This window comes from Thunnus thynnus, chromosome 7 (assembly GCF_963924715.1).
Source record: "Thunnus thynnus chromosome 7, fThuThy2.1, whole genome shotgun sequence".
Taxonomy (NCBI): domain Eukaryota; kingdom Metazoa; phylum Chordata; class Actinopteri; order Scombriformes; family Scombridae; genus Thunnus; species Thunnus thynnus.
In genome coordinates, this window is record NC_089523.1 from 30,784,848 (window position 1) to 30,805,017 (window position 20,170).

At 39.9% G+C, this 20,170-nt stretch overlaps 1 protein-coding gene across 1 annotated transcript; it reads right to left on the reverse strand.

Annotated features, from left to right (window-relative positions):
* Window positions 1-14,764: 14,764 nt before the first annotated feature.
* sb:cb81 (mRNA decay activator protein ZFP36L1-like) lies at window positions 14,765-20,096 on the reverse strand. Its single transcript, XM_067595497.1, has 2 exons — window positions 19,961-20,096; window positions 14,765-19,026 (listed from the first exon to the last, which is right to left on the reverse strand). Exons 1-2 carry the CDS (start codon window positions 20,012-20,014, stop codon window positions 17,776-17,778), a joined length of 1,305 nt encoding a protein of 434 aa, XP_067451598.1. The 5' UTR covers window positions 20,015-20,096; the 3' UTR covers window positions 14,765-17,775.
* Between the last annotated feature and the right edge of the window lie 74 nt (window positions 20,097-20,170).

The following is a 20,170-nucleotide window of genomic DNA, read 5'->3' on the forward strand; positions in this document are numbered from 1 at the left end:
GAAGATAAAGGCATGGACAAGTTTCTCTGCATCTGAGTTTAGATATGTTTTTGAGATTGTAGAGAGAGGTTTTGCATAGATGTCTAATATGGTCATCAAAAGTCAGCTGAGGGTCAAATCTAACACCCAGATTAGTGATTGAGGGGGCCATCAAAGGTGAGATGAGGTATGGGGGATGACTGAATCTGGTGTTGAGTGCCAATAAGGAGAGCTCCAGTTTTACTGCTGTTTAGCTGGAGGAGATTTGTGCTCATCCAGTCCTTTATCTTGTTAAGACAGGTTCTGAGGTGGCTGCAGAAAGGCTTGGGGCAGTTTTGATGTACAGCTGGGTATCATCAGCATAGCAATGAAAAGACATCCATATCTGCTGAGGACACATCCAAGGGGAAGCATGTAGATGGTAAACATGGGTTTACCATGGGTTTACCATCTACATCTACTGGAAAGGTAAGACTGAAACCACTTAAGTGCAGAATCTGACTGTCCAATGGTAGTGTGGAGGCACTCTCATAGTGTGATCCACAGTGTCAAATGCAACACTCTCAAGTCAAGGAGAATCAGGAGCGAAGGGGACCCTGCATTTTTCAATTAGGTTGTTGTGTTTAAGGTGGTCCTGAAGCTCAGAAGTAACCACCTTCTCCAACACCTTGGACTGGAAAGGGAGGTTGGAGATACTGTAGGTCTGTTGCTGGCAAGAACTTCTGGGTCCTGGGTGGGCTTCTTGGGGAAGGGCCAGATGACTGTGACCTTGACGGCAGATGGAACACTACCAGTTTGAAGGGAAGGTTGACAATTTGTTGATCAAAGGGCTGAGAGGATCTATGATTGAGCAGAGTTGTGGGAAAGATGTCCAGGGCACAAGTTCAGGGTTTCATCTTCCTGAGGATTTCCTCAATGTGGCTCTGCCTGACTCCAGTAAAATGGAGACATTGAGGCAGAAAGGAAGAGCTGGGCATCAGAGAGCGGATGTTGTTGACCGTGGCTCTGAAAAAGTCAATAAAGCTGTTACATCGCTCTTCTGTTGCCTCAATTAGGAATGATGATTGGATTGTGGCTTCGGGAAATGTACTAAGGTGGAAAGAAGATGCTTTGGGTCACCAGTATTGTTATTTAATTAGGTTGGAATAGAAATGAGCATTGTTAAGGGACTTTGAGTAAGTCCTTTGATGTTCATGGAAGGCAGGTTTATGGAAAAAAGTAAGCTGAAGCGTCATTCCAGGACATGTCCAGCTGTTTTTCTTTTCCATAGGTCATGGGTGACCTAGGAAACAGAGTGTAAAAAATTGACCTTACGCATCTTGACAAGGGCATGAAGATCAAAGATACTAATCAGAGATGTATTGTAGAGTGCCACTAGTTCATCCACTGATGCAGAAGCTGGGCAGGTGATGGGCTGGAGGTCCATAGTCATGATGGCTGTGTCAATGCTTTTCCAGTTCTGAAAAGGCTTTTGATGCTTAGGTTTAGTTGGGGGTGACAGGAATGTCAAATCCATTGAGACCATCTTGTGGTCAGACACACCCTGAGCATAGACCTGTAGGTTATTATTGGGGGTGGATTCAGTGATGACCAGGTCAAGTGTAAGTATGGACATCAACATGCTGCTTCAGGCCAAGACACTCAATCAGATTCCAGAGGACTCCACTGCAAAATGACAAGAGAGGTTGTCGACATGTATATTCATATCACCAACAATGACATCGTTGGTTGGCATGGAGCAGAGTGAGGCGGCGAGGTCTAGGTATTGTGTTCATAGGAAACACAACATAGCTTTTGTCAAACAAAGTCACATTCATGTCTCCTCCACAATATTCAGCTCCTCATTAAAGAAAATAGTCAACTCAAAAGCAAGGGTTTTACATCATTGCATTAAATTATTTACATCTAAACTGCTCAGTTTTATGGATTATGTTGCTGCTACACCCAGCTGCACTCATAATTGCAACTTATATTGTACACACTGATGGTCATCCAACTTATTAATACTATAATATTTCATATTAAGTGATTGTATGCTGGGAGACATGAATTTTTGTGAGTTTACAACAAACTAGTTTACAGTACAGTTTACATGGGAAAACAGAGATTATATGGAGGCTAATGCTCGATTTAAACTCAAGTCCTCTCTACAAGACTGAGCCACAAGATTATGAATCAATACAGGCGTCACCTTAAGCCCGATGTCATTTCAGTTTATATTGTTCTTTTAATGGTGCATACAGTATTACCAAATAACTTTACAATTATTTAAATTACCGCAAACACCACATGGCTAACCCAGAGCCTTCAAGGCCTGTGAAAGTCTGAGGTCCCAGGGTAGTTGCCTAATTGGTAATCCAGCCTTGACTAGATAGTATATACTCTACAATGCTTTGTTGGGAAATGGATACATGGTGGCTGATGTCCGGTTGACAAATAGTAAATCCTACATAACAGCTAACATCTGGCTCTGTATCTAATGTGGGTTTTGAGGGGAAGTTAATTAGTCACTCTCCAATCTCTGACGGTGGTTTATGTGAGAAGTAATGGGGCCATAATCAACTAATCTACTTGAGTTCTCTATTTGAGTCGACTTCTTTATTTGAGCTGTGTATTCACATAATAAATTCATTCTATACGATTGGCTGACTGAAATAATATAGTGTAATTTATATTCAATTTGCCATCAAAATGTTTTGTACACAATCCTTTTTGAACAAGCAAGACGAAATGAGAACACAGTCTTGTTGTTACAGCACAGTCCCAGTAATAGCTCACCATCACTTACTGATATCTGCATGTCTCTTTGCATTCTTATCTTCCTCATAATCCCATTTATCTGTTATTTATCCATGCACAGATGAGAGACGGGACTGCACACAAAGACATTAAATGTTCCATTGATATATAGCCTACAGTAAATATATCACCATGAGGCTCTTGTGTAGAGTAAATGGAATATGTGGTTTGCTCTTATTTCTGGTTTCATTTGTTTGCTCATTTAAACTAGATAAATACCTTATTTAGTAAGACATCACTCTCTATTTGCTTTCTCACTCCTACTCTCTGTTTCTCTCACCACAGTGGGTGGAAGAATATTCAGTGAAGTCTCAGGGTCTAATTCAATGTGACTAAGGATGTTGGCTCACAAGCCTCAAGCAGACCTAAATTAATCTAATTTCTCAAGACATGTTGATCTGTAGTATAGAGATGGCTTTGCACTCGGCTGTCTCATAAATCAGTCAAACAAATGTTTGAGTGATACATTTGCACGGCTTTGTACCAAATGTAATTTAATGGATACATTAGATGCATTATTTTACTGAATGCGTATGAACTGTTATTTGCTGCATACTAAGGTCATCTGTCATGGAGTTAATGAAGATGCCAACGTTTCACTGCGATTTGGTGTTATTTCCAACACATCCTCATAATTAAACACCAGCATAGGTCCAAAATTCATATTATGTTTACCATTACAAATCACTGTTAGAAAATAATGATGTTTTATGGTGTGACAATGCTGTGACTAAGGTCTGGTTAGATTTAGGCACAAAAACACTTGGTTAGGGTTAGGGAAAGATCATGGTTTGGGTTAAAATAATCAAATGAAACGTGGTTCATACTTCCTGAAAGTTTAAAAAATGTCATGACTCGCGGAGACATGACACTCGCAGGAGGAAACAGGAAGTTTCCCACTCACTCAACCCACCTCCTCCTAACGAGGCAAAGTCATCTTATCAAGTCACCTTATATTGACGTCATTTGAACTACGTCACTTCTCTGAGTCATAATTACTACGGCCTGAAGTTTAGACCTATACCATTGTTTTTCTTGTGAGGATGGGCTGGTTATTTCAAACAGGCAAATCTGGTCATGGGTTAACTGAGATTGACTGGAGAAATCAGCCCTGCTCTCCTTGAATTTATGCCACTGGAAATGTTTATATAAAAATAAGATTACAAATATGTAATCAGCTTTCTGACTCTCCTCAAACAGTCTTAGGCCAAAGTGAGTCACAGAGGGTGGGCCTTCTTTACATAACATGACAAGAAATGACAAAGAACAAACCACTTCAGAGCTTCTGAAGAAGTTGTTGGAAACCATTGTTTCCGAGATGACTCATACTGGATAATTACCAAAGCGTCAAGGTCACTAAAGAACTTACCCACAATGGAAGAATAGTTCTGAGTACGGTTAGAAGTGAGGTGGAGCCTATTTCTAGGCCTATTTCTAGGCTCCACATCAGGGGGGTTATGAAAGGTATATAATATGATTTTTTATGATTTTGCATTGGGTTCTTTGTCCCGGGATCAAGGCCTCGGTTTGCTTTGTATTGCTCTTGATGCACAGTAAACCTATTCACATTGAACTCTGTCAGTCTCAAGTGTGTTCTTTGAGTCCGATTATACATATAAGTTTTTGAGTTAATACTAAGTTGGGGTTGAAGATTTATTGGCTCATCTGAAGATTTCCCACCAAAGCACCAGCTTGTGCCTTCATGCTGGAATTCACGATTCTATGAAGTGAAGTTTGCACGAGGTTTTATATCATCTCCTTCAAAATGAAAAAGACGTCTGTGTGAGTTGAAAATGTTTAAATTTGAGCAAAAAAATTGCGCATATCATGGGGTTTTATGAATGACAGAGGTTAGAGAGAAATAACAGAGAGAACCGCAGCATCTGGTGAGTTCTGAGTTCAGTCAGAGACTGAACTGAACACAAACACAAAGCTATGTACAGTAATGTATTTTGGCTGTTTGGGGCGAATAAACACTAACCGTCGAGCCAGGCGGACTACTGGGGCCTGAGGACAGAGAGGATGAAGCGACAAAATGACTGTGGAAATACTGTTGTTAGACAGTTATGAAGTTAGATGGAGTAGATACAGCACAAATACATAGTTTTTTTCCCTCTATTTAAAATAAATGTATGATACTTTGTAAAAGTCTGGATTATCTGTAATTCTGTGTGTGCAATGCATTCACATAAAAAAAATCTGCAATTTAAAATATTGTGTGAGAAAAAATGTGTAACACTGACAAAGCAGACACAGTCATAGGAGTTATTGTGCCAAGAGAAAAACTGTGTTGTGCCTTTGGTGAAAATGTTTTAATGTGTTTGGACATAGCATCAGGTTTTTTTTGTGTGTATTTGTAGAAAACCTCTGAGAGAACGACGATAAACAACAATAAATTGGAAGATAAATCAAACTTGGGTCTGGATTATTATATATATGATGATACTGCATTGCCATTATTAAATTTTCAAGTTTGATTTGCAGTTTATTGAATAAGTAAGACTACTTATCATCATGTTTGACATAGATAAACAATGCCAGCTCTGAGCCTGTATTTGTCTTGCCATTGTATTGTTAAATATGTTTGCCCAAACTCATGTTAACATATAGAAAAGGACAAAAGGACTGGGAGGAACCCAGCACTAATTACACCGCCAGTCATTCTGTACTGGTCGTTGGATGAGAACAAAACACTAGGACTGGATTGGTGACTTTGATGTTGAGCAATATTTCTGTTTTCAGTCAGTCATCAGCATCCGTAATGAATCATATCAGAGAGAGAGACGCAGGCTGAGATTCGGTTCACCACTGCGTAGCGTGCCTGCTGTTTTCTGCCGGGCTGTTCAGATAGGAGTGACTCATCCCAAACTCTGCAGAGCCTGCTACTGCCTTGGGTCAATGTTGTCAGTAGGCTATAGTGGGCCATGTGCAACGAGAGATGAGAAAGAGCCTTTTAGCACGCAAACAGAGAAACACAACAGAGTTGCAAACAAGTTTAAAATTGTGTGATTTAATATCAGTAGAATATCAAATATAAGTCCAGTTGCTTTGTAAAAATGTATAGTGTTCATTTGTAGAGTCATGAAGTTTGTGCTGTGTGTTTTTTAACCAGAGGAAAGTAAGATAGCAGGATTAAAAACTTGCTGTGAGACTTAAGATAACTAGAGCTCTCTACTGACATCTGCTGGCACTTCAAAGCAGAGCAACACACTGTTTTCATGCATCTGTGCTTTGAATTTAACTGCAGGAATCTTTTATTTAATTTTTTTTTAAATAGCAGGATTAGTGTTTCTTATGTTTACGCTGAATGTGGGTTTATCTGCATAGTAAATTCAGCTGTTGCAGGTAACAACCCTTTCTTCGGTTCAACTGGTCCATAGTGAGCTATAAACTGGTGCTGACACAAAGGCTTCCTTAATTATCAGTCAGCAGAAAAAAGTAAGACGGAATACCGAATATAACCCAGTTTCAAAGGCCACAGACAACACACTGCAAAAAAAAGAGGAAATATCTTGTTTTAGGATGATTAAACCTTATTTTTCTTATCAAAGACAAATACTTCTGTCAAGCACCGTGTAGGTTATTAGACTTGTTTCAAGGTAACTGGTCTTAATTTGTCTTAGTAAATTATTCAGTCTATTGTTCAGCTGAAAAGAAACAAGCCTGAAAAGTGGATTGCACAGTTATCACTTTATATCTTTATTGTGAGAAAACAAGATTGCTCTGCTTATTTCAAAAATCAAACCACAACTAAAGCGTTTGGAGATGTTAATTCCTAAACTGATTCAAATTAAAAGGTATGCCTTCGTAAACTACTGGTTAAAACGCCACAACTCATAAACAGAAGTAATCTAGTTTCAAGCACCTTTTACATGAACTTCTGATTTCTTATATAAAGCCAAACAGGCTTAAATCTAATTCTTTTTTAAAAACTAGTTTTAAGGTTTGATAGTGGCTAGATTTTTATGCTAGTTTCAAGAAAACTTACTATGTCATTTTTGCTTACCCCATTGGTGGATTTTCTTGCTTGAAATGATCAAATTTCACCAGTTCAAAGAATATTTTGTACCGTTTCAAGCAGAGGAGTTTTTGCAGTGGCAGCACCTAGACGTTGCTTGATGTCCTCCTGATCAGATTCTTCATATATGTTATCAATCATTCTGTTTGTCCATGCTGTATTTCTGTAACTTTGTTTTCTTGGTCTATTTTGAACACTCAACATCTATTTCCTGTCTGTCCGACCTTTGTTGCTCTTCCTGAGGTTTCTTTTTTCCCCACTGAAGGTTTTTTTGAATGTCAGAGGATGTTGTATTGCTGTACAGACTGTAAAGGCCCCCTGAGGCAGATTTATGATTTGTGATATTGGGCTATACAAATAAAAAATGACTTGACTTGAACTGAATTTTTAAAAAAGTGGGTTCAACACATTCTCACAGTGTTAAAGCCACACATAAGATGTTCATGGGTGATGCATAAATTGCTTTGTGTGGCTTTGAACACATTATACTCTCTCTCTCTCTCTGTCTCTCAAATACACACACACACACACACACACACACACACACACACACACACACATTTGTGTATTTCACCAAAGTTTCCACTAGATGGCATCACCTCTCTACATCTTGACTTGACTGATGCTCAGCTCCAGGGTCTTTCAGTCTTTTTATTTGTCATTCGTAGACATTAGTACTTAAAGATGTTTATTCTGTAATGAGAGACATTAAAGTGACCACTGTGGTTAACCTTTAAGTCATTTAGGGGCTTGGAAAGTAACTAAAAAACATTAGTAGTTAGTTATGTTTAATTTTTATATTTAAAATATTGGATTTGTACTGATTCTTTGATCATTGGTTGATTGGAACTCGGCGGGCAACTGGAGAAATTTTCCGCCACTTATTCCCTCAAATTATTAAACTGCTTGCTCAAATTAATTAATTACTTCAAAAATGGAAAGTGCAGCATTTTGTCCTGAATGCAGAAAACACTTCTTATGTTCACTTAATGAGGTCCGGCCCAGATACTCAAAAGTTCTGGGTTGAGTTTGAATCTCAGATTTCTCTGATACTGAAACTCAAAGTTGGTTTAAATCCACACTAGTGTATCTCAGGTTTTCACTCCCTGAACCTCAAATAGCAGAGCTACAAACAAGTGTACCTTATTACTCATTTGAGTTGCCTTAATTTGAACTTCATTTTTAAAAATATCTTTGTAATCAAAATGATTAACTTATATATTAGATGGAAAACAGGATAGCTTTATCAAAATGTAGCAACCTGTGCTTCATTATCCAGGTCAGGATTCATTTAATATGTAATATTTTGTATAGTGGACTGGAAATGCCTAACTGATAAGTCGTAGTTTGCATATATTTAAATTTATGGTTCTGCAACTATGGGAGTCGAGGCATTATGTCACTTTTATTGTTTGTCAATATTTTGCTTGTTGTAAAAGGCCTGAGTGCACAATAACTGATACTAAATTACTGTTTAATTGGTGAGAAGAAGGTTTCCTTATTAGGCTATTTTTTAATTTTTAATTTCCCCAATCTATTCTATTTTATACTTGCAACTAGCAAACCTACAAACTTATGCATGTCATGGTCTACTGATGAATCAATATCTCCTTGAGATTTGCTGTTCAATCTTGTTTTGTTTTGTTTAGATATTTGTTTCTTTTGGTTGCCTTTCTATTCCTCTCCTTCTGTGTGTGTGTGTGTGTGTGTGTGTTAATCCTTCATATTGTGTTTCTGTTTTATTGAAGGGTATTGTATTTTTTTTTTTTTTACCAAGAAATTGTTTTTCTGTGCTATAGATGCTTTTTTTCATGTGAATGTGCTGACAACACAATGAAATAATAAAAAAAAATAAAAAGAATGTTGAATAGTGTAGCAGTGCACATTGAAGGTATTGATTGTTGCAGCTGGTCGGGTGAGTTTATAGCTCCTTCCAGTTATATTCCAGTAATACAGCGTAATAATAAACACAGAGATTGAAGAGTTTCAAGGAGATGTCTGTCCTTGAGTTTTCAGATTTTATTCCATTTTGTTCAAGCTCACTCACGTTTAATGCAGTTTTACTTTGTTCCTGGACTGAGATACAGCATGTTGACTTCAGAGCTGCAACGATTAGTTGATTAATCGATTAGTCGATCGACAGAAAATGAATCAGCAACTATTTTCATAACTGTTTCATCATTTTAGCTATTTTTCAAGTAAATATGTCAAATATTAACTGGTTCCAGCTTCTTTAGCATAAGGATTTTATGCTGTTCTTTGTCATGTATGATAGAATATCTGGGTTATGGACTGTTGGATGAATAATATCAGCAATTTGAGGAAGTTATTAATATATTCTTAAAGGCAAAAATGCCCCAAATTTGCTGGTTTCAGCCTCTCAAATGTGAATATTTGATGCTTTTTTGTGTCATATATGATAATGAAGTAAGTATCTTTTGATTTTGTGCTGCTGATCAGACAAAACAAAACATTTGAAGATGTCACCATGAGCTCTAAGATCACTATTTTCCAGACAAAACTGATACATGATTCATTGAGAAAATAATCAACAGATTTATCGAAAATAAAAGTAATAGTTAGTTGCAATTCAACACAACAATCTCCTCTTCTAACTTCAAACTAGAGGTTCAGTGAGTGCAAATAACACAGACTGTGAGGATATATGTCATTTAAGGACAAAAAACATGGCTGATTTATCAGTTTTTTTTTCTCCTGACACCTGCCGTACTCCCTATGGACCTGCAGAGGGAGCTACACAAACTGTGTCTGTTTCCCTTCAGAGCAACAGAACACTGGCAGCATGTAAATCAGATACATACATGACCAGTCAAAAGTTTGTGTCCAAACTAACTGTAGATCAACCACAGTCTGACCTGCTGGCCACTGAGCAGCTCCACTGGAACAGTTGAGGTTATATGTGCTTTGCTCAAGGACACGTCAGTGGTGGTGATGACGGAGGGGCAAGCGCTGCTTTTTCACATTCCCCACTCAAATTTATCCCGCTGGTCCAGGGATTGAACCGACCTTGATGTGATATTGTTTAAATATGGGGACACCAGTCTCTCCTTTATCTATGGTCTTCTCATTAGTGCAGGTCATCTTGCTTTTAATTTGACAAGTTTACATTATTAACTTCTAATTGACCTTGTGGGTGTGTGTGTTGTGCTGTTGTGTGCAGCTTTGTATTTTGCATGGTGTGTTCTGTGTGTTTTTTGCTTTGTACTGTTTGTTGTTGTGCTGTTGTATGTGTTGATTGTGGGCGACTGCGGATGTAAATTAGCTTTGAGCTAACTCCGGTGCAGTGCATCTTTAATGTTTAAAACTGCACACTGTCCAAATCAATGAATAAATGCATCTCCTGGAAGGCATTTATAGTGTTGAACATGAAAAGTGACATAAATAGCTAGAGAGAGAAGTTCAAAACTGACTCCTTTCTCACCTCCACACAGCTGATCAATCACTACCTGAAGTGGGTGTTAATGTCGGCTCATCTGTTGCGGACAGTTACAGAAATGGCTCCACACAATGCCCCCCCCCCCCACCCCAACGCCTTGTCGGAAAGGTGCGGCTGGAGGTTTCCAAAGCTAATTGACAATCTGACAAGGAGAATACCGGCCCCTCCCAAGCTTTGTTAGCCCATAATGTTTGTAATCTAAGACCCAAACTTTCCTCTAAGTCTGTCTGGAAAGGAGCAGCAGCTAAATGACTGAACTCTAAATGTTCATATCTTTGTACTTGTGTTGGCTTTACAGGTTAAAAAGTACTCTACAAACACATAAAAGTAAAAAGAGAAATTACCAGATAAATGTTAGATAAAAGTAGAATTGATACAATAATAATAAGTGCATGGTAAAAGCATGGATTAAAACTAATCATTAAAATTGTAAGATAAGATGCTAAAATTGGCGTCATGTGGACTCTTTTATTGGATTTTGTGAGCGGTCTTTCTTTGTTTGGAGAGGCTGTATTGAGTTACACTAATCTAAGCAGGATGTGACAGAAATGTGAATGACAGTTTCTAGATTCTTAGTGGATAAAAAAGATCTAATTTTTGAGATATTTCGAAGGTGCAGAAAGCTAAAGATTAGTTTGTTCTGCACTGAGGACAGAGAAGTTAAGTGGGGGGAAGTGCTCACTAGAAGACTCTGGATTTATGTTAATAGCTTCTGTTTTCTCTGAGTTTAACTGAAGAAAGTTTTGAGTGAGACAGTTTGTGTAAGACAGCATTGTATTTTAAACTTTATTTTATTGTGTTGTTGGAGTCAGAAGAGACATGGTGGTGTAGGTAACATGTTGATTTCAGCCTCAACTTTCATTTCAATACAACTCCGCTGCCTTATTTCTGGGGCATTTGAGGACATTTGCAATTCAGAGAGACCCCTCCAAACACCACACACACACACGCATACAGCCCCTCATACACACCTCATTTAAACTTCACCCCAACCCCATCCATTCCCTCCTGAGCTGTTAACCAATAATTCTTCTCTTTCATTCCTCTCTCTCTCTCTCTCTCTTTAAGCCTGGCACAAACCCTTTCCTGCTGCTGAATTCTCCCAAATCACCCCCCACCCCTCACATACAGAGCAGGCGCCCCTCACCCTCTCTCCCAGACTGATTCCAGTTCATTCCCATTGAGCTACATTAGCATACAGATGTTAGACTGAAAAGGGAAAGCACAGAAACACAAAGGGCCTGCATGACCAGGAGGGGAGGGAGGGGTTGAGGGGCTGCACACGGATGGCCCTTGGCCTTTTTAGGGTCTTACAGACACACACACACACACACACACACACACATTCATGCACACACACACGGGTATTGAATGGTAAGTAGCCATGGGGGTTGTGGGAGTCTGCTCCTGCTTCACTCTACTGTTATTCATTCACCAGAGGGAAATCCTCAGCCTGCTAACAGCTGAATGCCAACACACACACACACACACACACACACATACACACACATACAAACACACACACAGTGAAGAGCAAGTAGGGATGGATGAAAACACTCAGATGGTGGTTGAAGCTCACTCCAGCGATGTATGGAAATGTGGTTACAGAGAACTGATGAATATGAACAGAAGAACAGGACTTATTTCTGAATGAAAAAGTTCGTTAGCTGCACAAACTGAAAAAAAGAGCTAAGAGACACGACACTGCTGCTTAAAAAGGCACACAGAGAGTAAGATCATGGCTAAATAAAACAGTACTGTGGGCTGCAGTACATCCTGCCGCAGAGGTTGCAGAGGAAACATCATCTCGTTACTTAGTTCATGTCATCCATGCATGCTTGTGACATGATATCATCATCCTGGCAGCCATGTCTTTGTATACATGATGGTATCATAACGATGGCCAAAGCGCAAAAACTTCCTATCTGCAGAATTTTCTGATTGTTGAATTTCACTTTGGATGATGAGAACAAGGAAGGCTGCTCATATTCAGTCTGTCTGCAAGATAATCCCAACGTTTGTCGTGACAGAAAAGTCAATTTTAATTATTAACTTAATTTAGAGCATCGTTTTGTAGAACCTCCTCCAACTTGCACCAAGTGCAAAAGCTCCGATCTGCACTTTGAGAGGCATTAATACCTTGTTGGTATTGTTAACACATTATATATAATAATATAGTCCAAAAACAGTGTATTATGTATTGGGTATCCTTAACAAATAGCATTCTGCAAGAAAACAAGTTTTTTTTAGTTTTCTCAAAAAAGTGCATTTTTCAGATAGGAGGTTTTGCTCTTCGGCCATCGATATACAGTATGTGAGGCTGTATGTGGATGATGGTCTCCCACCAGTGGACATCTAAAATCTGACCTAATCTTGTAAACCAAATCCAGTCAAGAAAACCATCATCTTCCCTTGACACACGACAATGAGAAAATAAAAAAAACCCCGCCCTCCTCAGTACGGCAGAACGTCTCAGCTCGGAAAGAAAAACCTCTGAATGCAATAGTGCAAAATTTCACAGAGGGACTTTCTGTGTGGAGGCGTTAATACAACAGAAGGCCGCTGTTTTGTTTTCTGTTTCCAACCCGCAAAGGGGTCAATTTGACTAAAAACATGATATTTCCCTAAACATATTCAGACCTTAACCACAGCAATGTCACAAATTCACAAAACAGTTTCGGAAAGCATAGATACATGATGTCCTGCTGATAGAAAACACTCCTGTGTGTCATACGATCAAACCACATATTTGGTCATCTGTATCTGTGTACCTCGGGGATGATGATAACATTGAGGTTGTTTGTTGTGTCTAACACTTTCATATTGTGGCCATAATGAACACTGCAGACTGTCATAGCTTTAAAAAACAGGTTCACAATTTTTCAAATCTGCCCTAAAACAACAGTCAGGAGCCCAAATGAACATCGACATTGTTTTTTGTTGCTGTGATTATTCCTCCTGTTCATACTGACCATTAGAAGATTCCCTCCAAATGTGCTTTCTATGTAAGTGATGAGGGTAAAATCCACAGTTCTCCTGTGCAAAATGTATTTAAACGTTTATGTGAAGATAATATGAAGCTTCAGTTGTCTGAGTTAGTCAAATAAAGTGGATATCTTCCATGGTTACAGCCTTTTTAGTAACATATTCCCTCTTTCTGTCAGTGTTTTCCTGTTAAGCCGCAGTGGAAGGATTGCAACAAAAAGAGGGACTAAAAAGACTGTAACGTTGAAAGATATCTGCTTGATTTGATTTAATTCAGACGGCTGAAGCCTCAAATTATTCACATAAAGGATCAAATGGATTTTCACACAGAAGAAGGTATTATTATGATGTGAAGTGAAGTTGTAAGTGTATTATGAAGGGATCTTCTAATGGTCAGGATGAACAGGAGGAATAATTACAGCAAGAAAAACATGTTTCACCGTCTGTTTGGGCTCCTGACTGTTGTTTTAGCACAGACATGAAAAACCTTTCCTGTCCTCTGAAGAGACATTTATAATTACTAACAACTGCTCTTAGACGGATGTAGTGTAAGATAAAATACAACCTGAAATGTAGTGAGTGAAACTATAAAAAAAATCATCTTACATACATACATACAGCCAGGCTGCTTGAACTGAACACACACGCATAAACACACACACACACACACACACACACACACACACACACACACACACACACACACACACACACACACACACATAGGGGAGGACCTCAACTTCTGCTCCACTTTGTGTGAATAGATGGAAATCAGTCACAAGTATCTCTGTGTCCCATTGTGTGCTGGGAAGTCTTTGTTCGAGCATCTGTTGCCCAAACATTCTCCTCAGTGTCACTCACTCTAAATTGGTCTGTTCAGACGAGTTACAACAAAACTCACTCCTCTTCCCACACAACACACACACACATAAACACACACACAGGGGAGGGCTGGGAGATTCCCTGAACGCAAGTAAGAGAAAGAGTTAATCTTTGTTCCTTTTGTGTGTCAATGAGACACAGATGATCGTAAAGGTCCTAGAAGCAGTGGCAGCGTTTTAAAAAGGAGATGCTCGTGGGAACGTTCCACCACAAATTCTTAGTTTTTGGCAAACTAACTTATACATTTAAAATACCGATACTAAAGATCTGGATGTCTTAGATGTTTATTTCGGTTATTACTTAAGTACAAAGTTTCCAGTGATATCAATCAGTACTGAAAAGTGTGAGGGTTTGATTCAGCAGTAAAGACAGACTATAATGTTGATATTCTTTGCAATAAGATGTTTATCCACAATACAGCTGAATCAATATCATCCATTTCATCTCTGTCTTTACATGCATTGCTTATTTAACTGAGCTACTAAAGGTCAAAGCTCTGACATGATCTTACAGGTGATGAAAACAGGGAAGGGAAGTGTATGTTTGACATGAGGATGTGAGGTCTGAAGAAGCTGAACATCCATCTCATGGATTTCTTGCTTTTGTAAATTTATCTTCTGTTTTTTTCCACACATGAGTCACTGAAGATAATTCATTCTCGATTCAAGAAACACGCAACAGCTCTTCTTTTTTTTTCCGAAGATTTTTATTTTGAAATCAAGATGGACAAATATATTAAGATAAAGAGCTCGGATATCAACACAGGGTGCGATTTGTCAGGTGGTGGTGATGGTGAGGATTTCCCCCCCTCTGGTCTATATATATCTCTTCCTCTGCTGAGTTTTATCCCCTTCATAAGACCGTATAAAATATCTAAAATAAAAATAGGCTATTTAAAAAAAAAAAAATCTAAGCACTGCAACGTGAGAACAGTCATTAGTATAAACAACAATAAAATCAGAAATGGACTTTCACTGATATGACAACAGAGATGACAGCGTGTCCAGGCTACGTGATGATGCAGGAGGCACTAACAAGTAGGCGTATACTGTAGCCTATATGAAGTTTGCTGCACGCTACACATAGAACTGAATTAAACATTGACTTGCATGAATGACATTCCTCAGTACCGAAAGGAGCGTTGGGGAATTTAGTTCTGGCATATTAAATTAGCATTTTGAGCTTTTGTTTTGTTGTATACTTGTTGTATGATTACATCTCCTATGTGTCAGCATGAGCAAAAGACCAAGACATGAACATGACATCACATCGCTGAGAGTGAAAATATGGCGCTACTTCAGAAAATTACATTTTTTTTTAATATTCCAAATGAAGTGGTCAAGTTTAAGTCTCGCGATTCTTTTATTAAAGTTCATAATTAATTTATAATGTTAATCTAACAGCTGCAATATGCTTCATAGTCTATATTATAGGCCCACTGTGGATCTGATTTATTTTCATGAATAAACTGAATAAACCCCGCCTCCCCCCCTCTGATTTTTTCACAAATCGCACCCTGAACATAACCCATGGAATGTAAACAATAAATGCACTTAAATTATGTAAAACAACAAAAAAAACAACAACATCAAACATATCAAACAACACAATATAAGTTTTTGCTTTGAAAAACAAAATAAATAAGACTTTAAGTTAACAAAAGTTACCAAAAAAAAAAAAAAACACGGCTCGCTGTCAAGTCAAGCTAACAGTAAGCTACAGCACGAAGCGTCTCCGGACTCGACGGGGCGGGAGGAGTCGGTTTCAATGACGAAAAACAAACAAACAAACAATAACGATCTCGCCTGATTTCACTTGAACTCTCTTGATTTCCCCCCACCGCTAAAAAAAGAAGTTAGCTAGCAAGCTAGCGTGCAACAGAGGTCGACCTACAAACGCATTGTCATCGAGGCAACTCTGATAGATAAAAACCAACTATAAACAAAGGTCACCTTTTCACCTGTGTGTTTTCACCACAAGAGAAGAACACAAGGTTTTAAAACACATAGGAATTCCCCAAACACTAAGAGCATCACGCAGCAGTACGGCAGTCCTGATAGACACTCACATTTATGCTCTTTCATGACAGTAAAATAGATTTTTTCATTTCTTTTGGTGATCCTTTGACTTCCAGACTGTTGCTCACACAATCTACCCACCCTTTTATTTACCACTGATGACCCACACTGACGCTATTAATGTGTGGCGAAGCCCTCTTTCACTACTGTTTTGCTATGAATAACAGCAGTAAACAATTGGAAAAACAGGTTATTACAGTCAGAGGTGTGAGGCTTGACGGAGAGGAGAGAAGACTCGCTGTGTGCTCACACCAACAACAGTTACTGATAGATGACGACGACCAAAAGTTCAGTCCTCAAAGAGAGAAACCCGACTAACAACTGTAGCTGTTGGTGTGAAAACTCAACGAGTCTTGATTTCTGCCAGGCCTAATAGCCAATAAGGCAACATACATGTAGAATGCCAAAATTTCTTCCCCTCCCTCCCCCTCTCCCCTTTCCTCTCCTCTCCACAAGCCTCCTTAAAGCTACTGGATAGCGTAAACCAAGCAGACGGACAACATGGATGCATAAGTAAAGCATAATTTCTCCGGCATCATAAAGAAAAAATCCATAAACACAATCACAAAGCAAACTCTGAAAGAAACAAATGATACAAAAAGAAATAAATAAGTCTAAAAAAAAAAAAAAAAGTGTTAGGCTATAATAAGAATAATCATAACACTGTGTATTACCTGTCATGGCTAAACTAGGTGTTAACAGTACTAGGAGGTAAAGGGAACTCTAACATCAACTTTGGTAACTAGAGAATCAGTGGGTTGCCTACACTTGTGCTATTTTTTTTGTCGCTAAGGCAGTTTAGCTGAATCCTTGCCAGGCAGTTAAAAATGGCTGATAAATACAATCAACTGGCCACAGCCATACAACCAATCAATAAATCAATCAATCAGTGACAGCATACAGTTATTTAACCCTCTTACTCACTGACAAGAGGTTGGTTTCATACCGTTCGAGAGCCCTAAATATGACTGAAGAAGTGCTGCAAGCTGGTATCACTGAAGCTGTTTGTAAGCAGGAAAATAAGGAATAAGATTTGTAAGAAAACAAAACAACATCGCTATATGAAAACGTGGAATGCACATCAGTCATACATAGGGCAAACATCACTAATCTTTAACTCCTTCTTAAAGCAGAGTACAGGAAATTCTAACACAGAACTTCCCACTGAGCAGGAACAGTGAAGTACCCCCCTAAGTATTCCCTAAAAACGGGTATACAACAGTATACAGCAGTAAGAACAACCTTACAAAAAAACAAAAAAAACAAACCCAAAAAAAACAAAACAAAAAAGAGAAGTCAGCTAAAACTGGACGAACACTGAGCAGCGCTACAACTGCGTTGATGAGAGATGCAATATGCACAAAGTTAGGTACGTTTACCTGGCTGCATTTATGGAGGAACTGAAAACCTAATGTTTGAAGCCTCTGTGACTTGTATCTGAACTTTTATGTGTCAAAGCTGCTCCTTTGGTTTTTTTTTGGACAAGACACAAAAACATCAAGATCCTGGTCACATAAAGTTACAACAATTAGACCATCTATCCCTGATTAAATTCAGCCTCGCAGTAAAACCCTTCTCTACTCGACAGACAGGCGGCTGAAGATGGGCAGGCGTCGGCCCTCGAAGCTCGGTGACTCTGTGCCGCTGGAGGAAGAGCTGAGGGAGCAAGAGGAGGTGTAGCCTTCCTCGGAGAGGGAGTCCGCCGAGGAGCAGCGCTGAAGGCCCGGCAGGCCGTTCAGGGAGACTGGCAGCTGCTGAGGGAGGTGGTAGGGGAGGTTTGGGTTTTTGGAGGTGAAAGTAGATGTGGGACACCTGGCGCCGACGGAATCTGCGACAGCGTAGAAGTGCAGAGCTGAATCTCCGCTGTCATTGGCCAGTTCTGAGATGCCAGAGAAGGAGTAAGGGCAGTGCTTCAGTGCCCCCGGCTCAGGGAAGAGAGGAGAGAGGAGCTCTGGGCTCCCTGTGGAGGATGGAGGAGGAGACACAGAGGAGGCCCGAGTGAAGATGAGAGGGTTAGGCTGCGACTCCTCGACCGGTTGGAAAGTCTGCGGGGAGGAGGAGAAGCCTGCGAAGCTGAGGCTGTGACGAAGCAGAGGAGGCCTCAGCTTCTGCTTCTGCTGTGGAGCGCCGGCGTTGCCGGTTTGGAGCTCGTCAGCGTTGTGGATGAAGTGGCAGCGGGCGCCGTATGGGCAGAAGCCTATTGTGTGGAAAGTGCGGCAAGGCTCCGTCTTGTACTTTGGGTGCCTGCTGAGGCCTCTCAGCTCGTCTAAGCCGTGGGCAAACTGGCACTTGGCGCCGTACTTGCAGGCCCCACTTTCTTCAAAGGTGCGGCAGAGTTCAGTCTTGTAGCGGGTGGAGATGTGAGGCGAAGGGGCCAGGGGTCTTGAGGCAGTGGGGGAGGCGGTGGAGGAGAGGGAGGTGTTGCTGATGCAGAAGCCCGGTGGAGGGAGCGGCAGTGGCGGACAAACGTTCGCCATTTTGTCCTCTCTGCCTCCCAAGCTGCTGACGTTGCCCTCGATCATGCTGACCGAGCGGTCGACTCTGAAGGGGATATGACTGAGCGAGGAGCGAGGAAGCTGACTTTCCCTCTTCCACTGCTGGTTGGAGGCCATGTTGATCCCCCAGCAGGCCGACTCGCTCACCTCAGAGCTGCTGCTGCTGCTGCTGCTGCTGCTGCTGCTGTTGTTGAACTTGGAGTTGGGGAGGGTCACGGGGCAGAGAGAATGGCGACGCTGGAAGCCCAGGACTCTTTGACTGTGCTGCTGCCGCTGCTGCTGCTGCTGCGAGCTGGTGGACAAACCATCTGTCACCTCCAGGCCGTGGAAATTCTGTCACACAAAAGGAGAGAGAGGAGAAGAATAGATGTGAGCTCTCTGCATTCCTGGAGCGCTGGAGCGAGACTGGCAAGCCGAGCTGAAGGGAGATTTTAAAGTTGCAGCTAAAACAACAGGGCTGATAAATTAGACTGGAGAAATTTACTACGATTCATTTATTAACCTAAAGTATGTCTAAACTAAAGAAGTTGGACTAGAACCGGAGTATGGGACGTTCATGGATTAAAACCTAAATTTTAAACAGCAAAAGTTGTGTTTAATCCCAGTTTAACTAGATTGCAAAGTAGCATAAATACGCACATCAAAATATACAAAAAACTCGATTCAGTTTGGTGTTTTATTGTATTATAGCTGCAGCCTTTACACTTTTATTTGCACAAAATGCTTTCAGGGCTTTGAAAGAAACAATAAAACTCAAAAAAGTTTTTCCATAAACATTACTATTCAAGCAAAATTATATTTTAAACATATTGTGAAACAAAAAAAAGCAAACATGCGAGAAGCTGATGCAAACTTCAACTCAAAAATGTCTCTTGTTTTGCGAAGTATAGAAAACCTTCAATATGTTATATAGGAAATAAACCTTTGAGCTCAAACTGAAAGCTGCAAAAAAGATCAAATTTGCTCTCACACTCCAGATCTTATACACTACACTTGCAAAAGCAAAAAGTATCATTAATGCATCATTAATGAAAACATATTAACATATTCCTAAATGAATTTGAGACACAGGAAAATTAGGCATCTTTTAGCAACTTGATTATCTTTTACCATATGTAGAAATATCTTTAATACTTTACTCCAGTATTGACTTAATTGTATTGCATTTATTAGTATTGCATCCTAGGCAGGAGCTTAAGCTGCTTCCACAGGATGATTAGTTGTTGCATGTATATAAATGTTTTAAATCGTCTGTGGATGTTCTCACCTTGCAGAACTCCTCATCCAGTTCCAGGAAAGGTGTTAGAAAGTCGGAGGGCATGTTTCACTCCACCGTCCACTCGCTGAGTGAAGGAGCCGGATGTCTGATCCCAAAGCGGGGAGGACAAAAAGTTTCTGGGTCCAAAGAAGAAGAAGAAGAAGAAGAGATGGACAAAGTCTGGTCTTTAGGGAGCCGAGACAACAGAGAAAAGCGTTT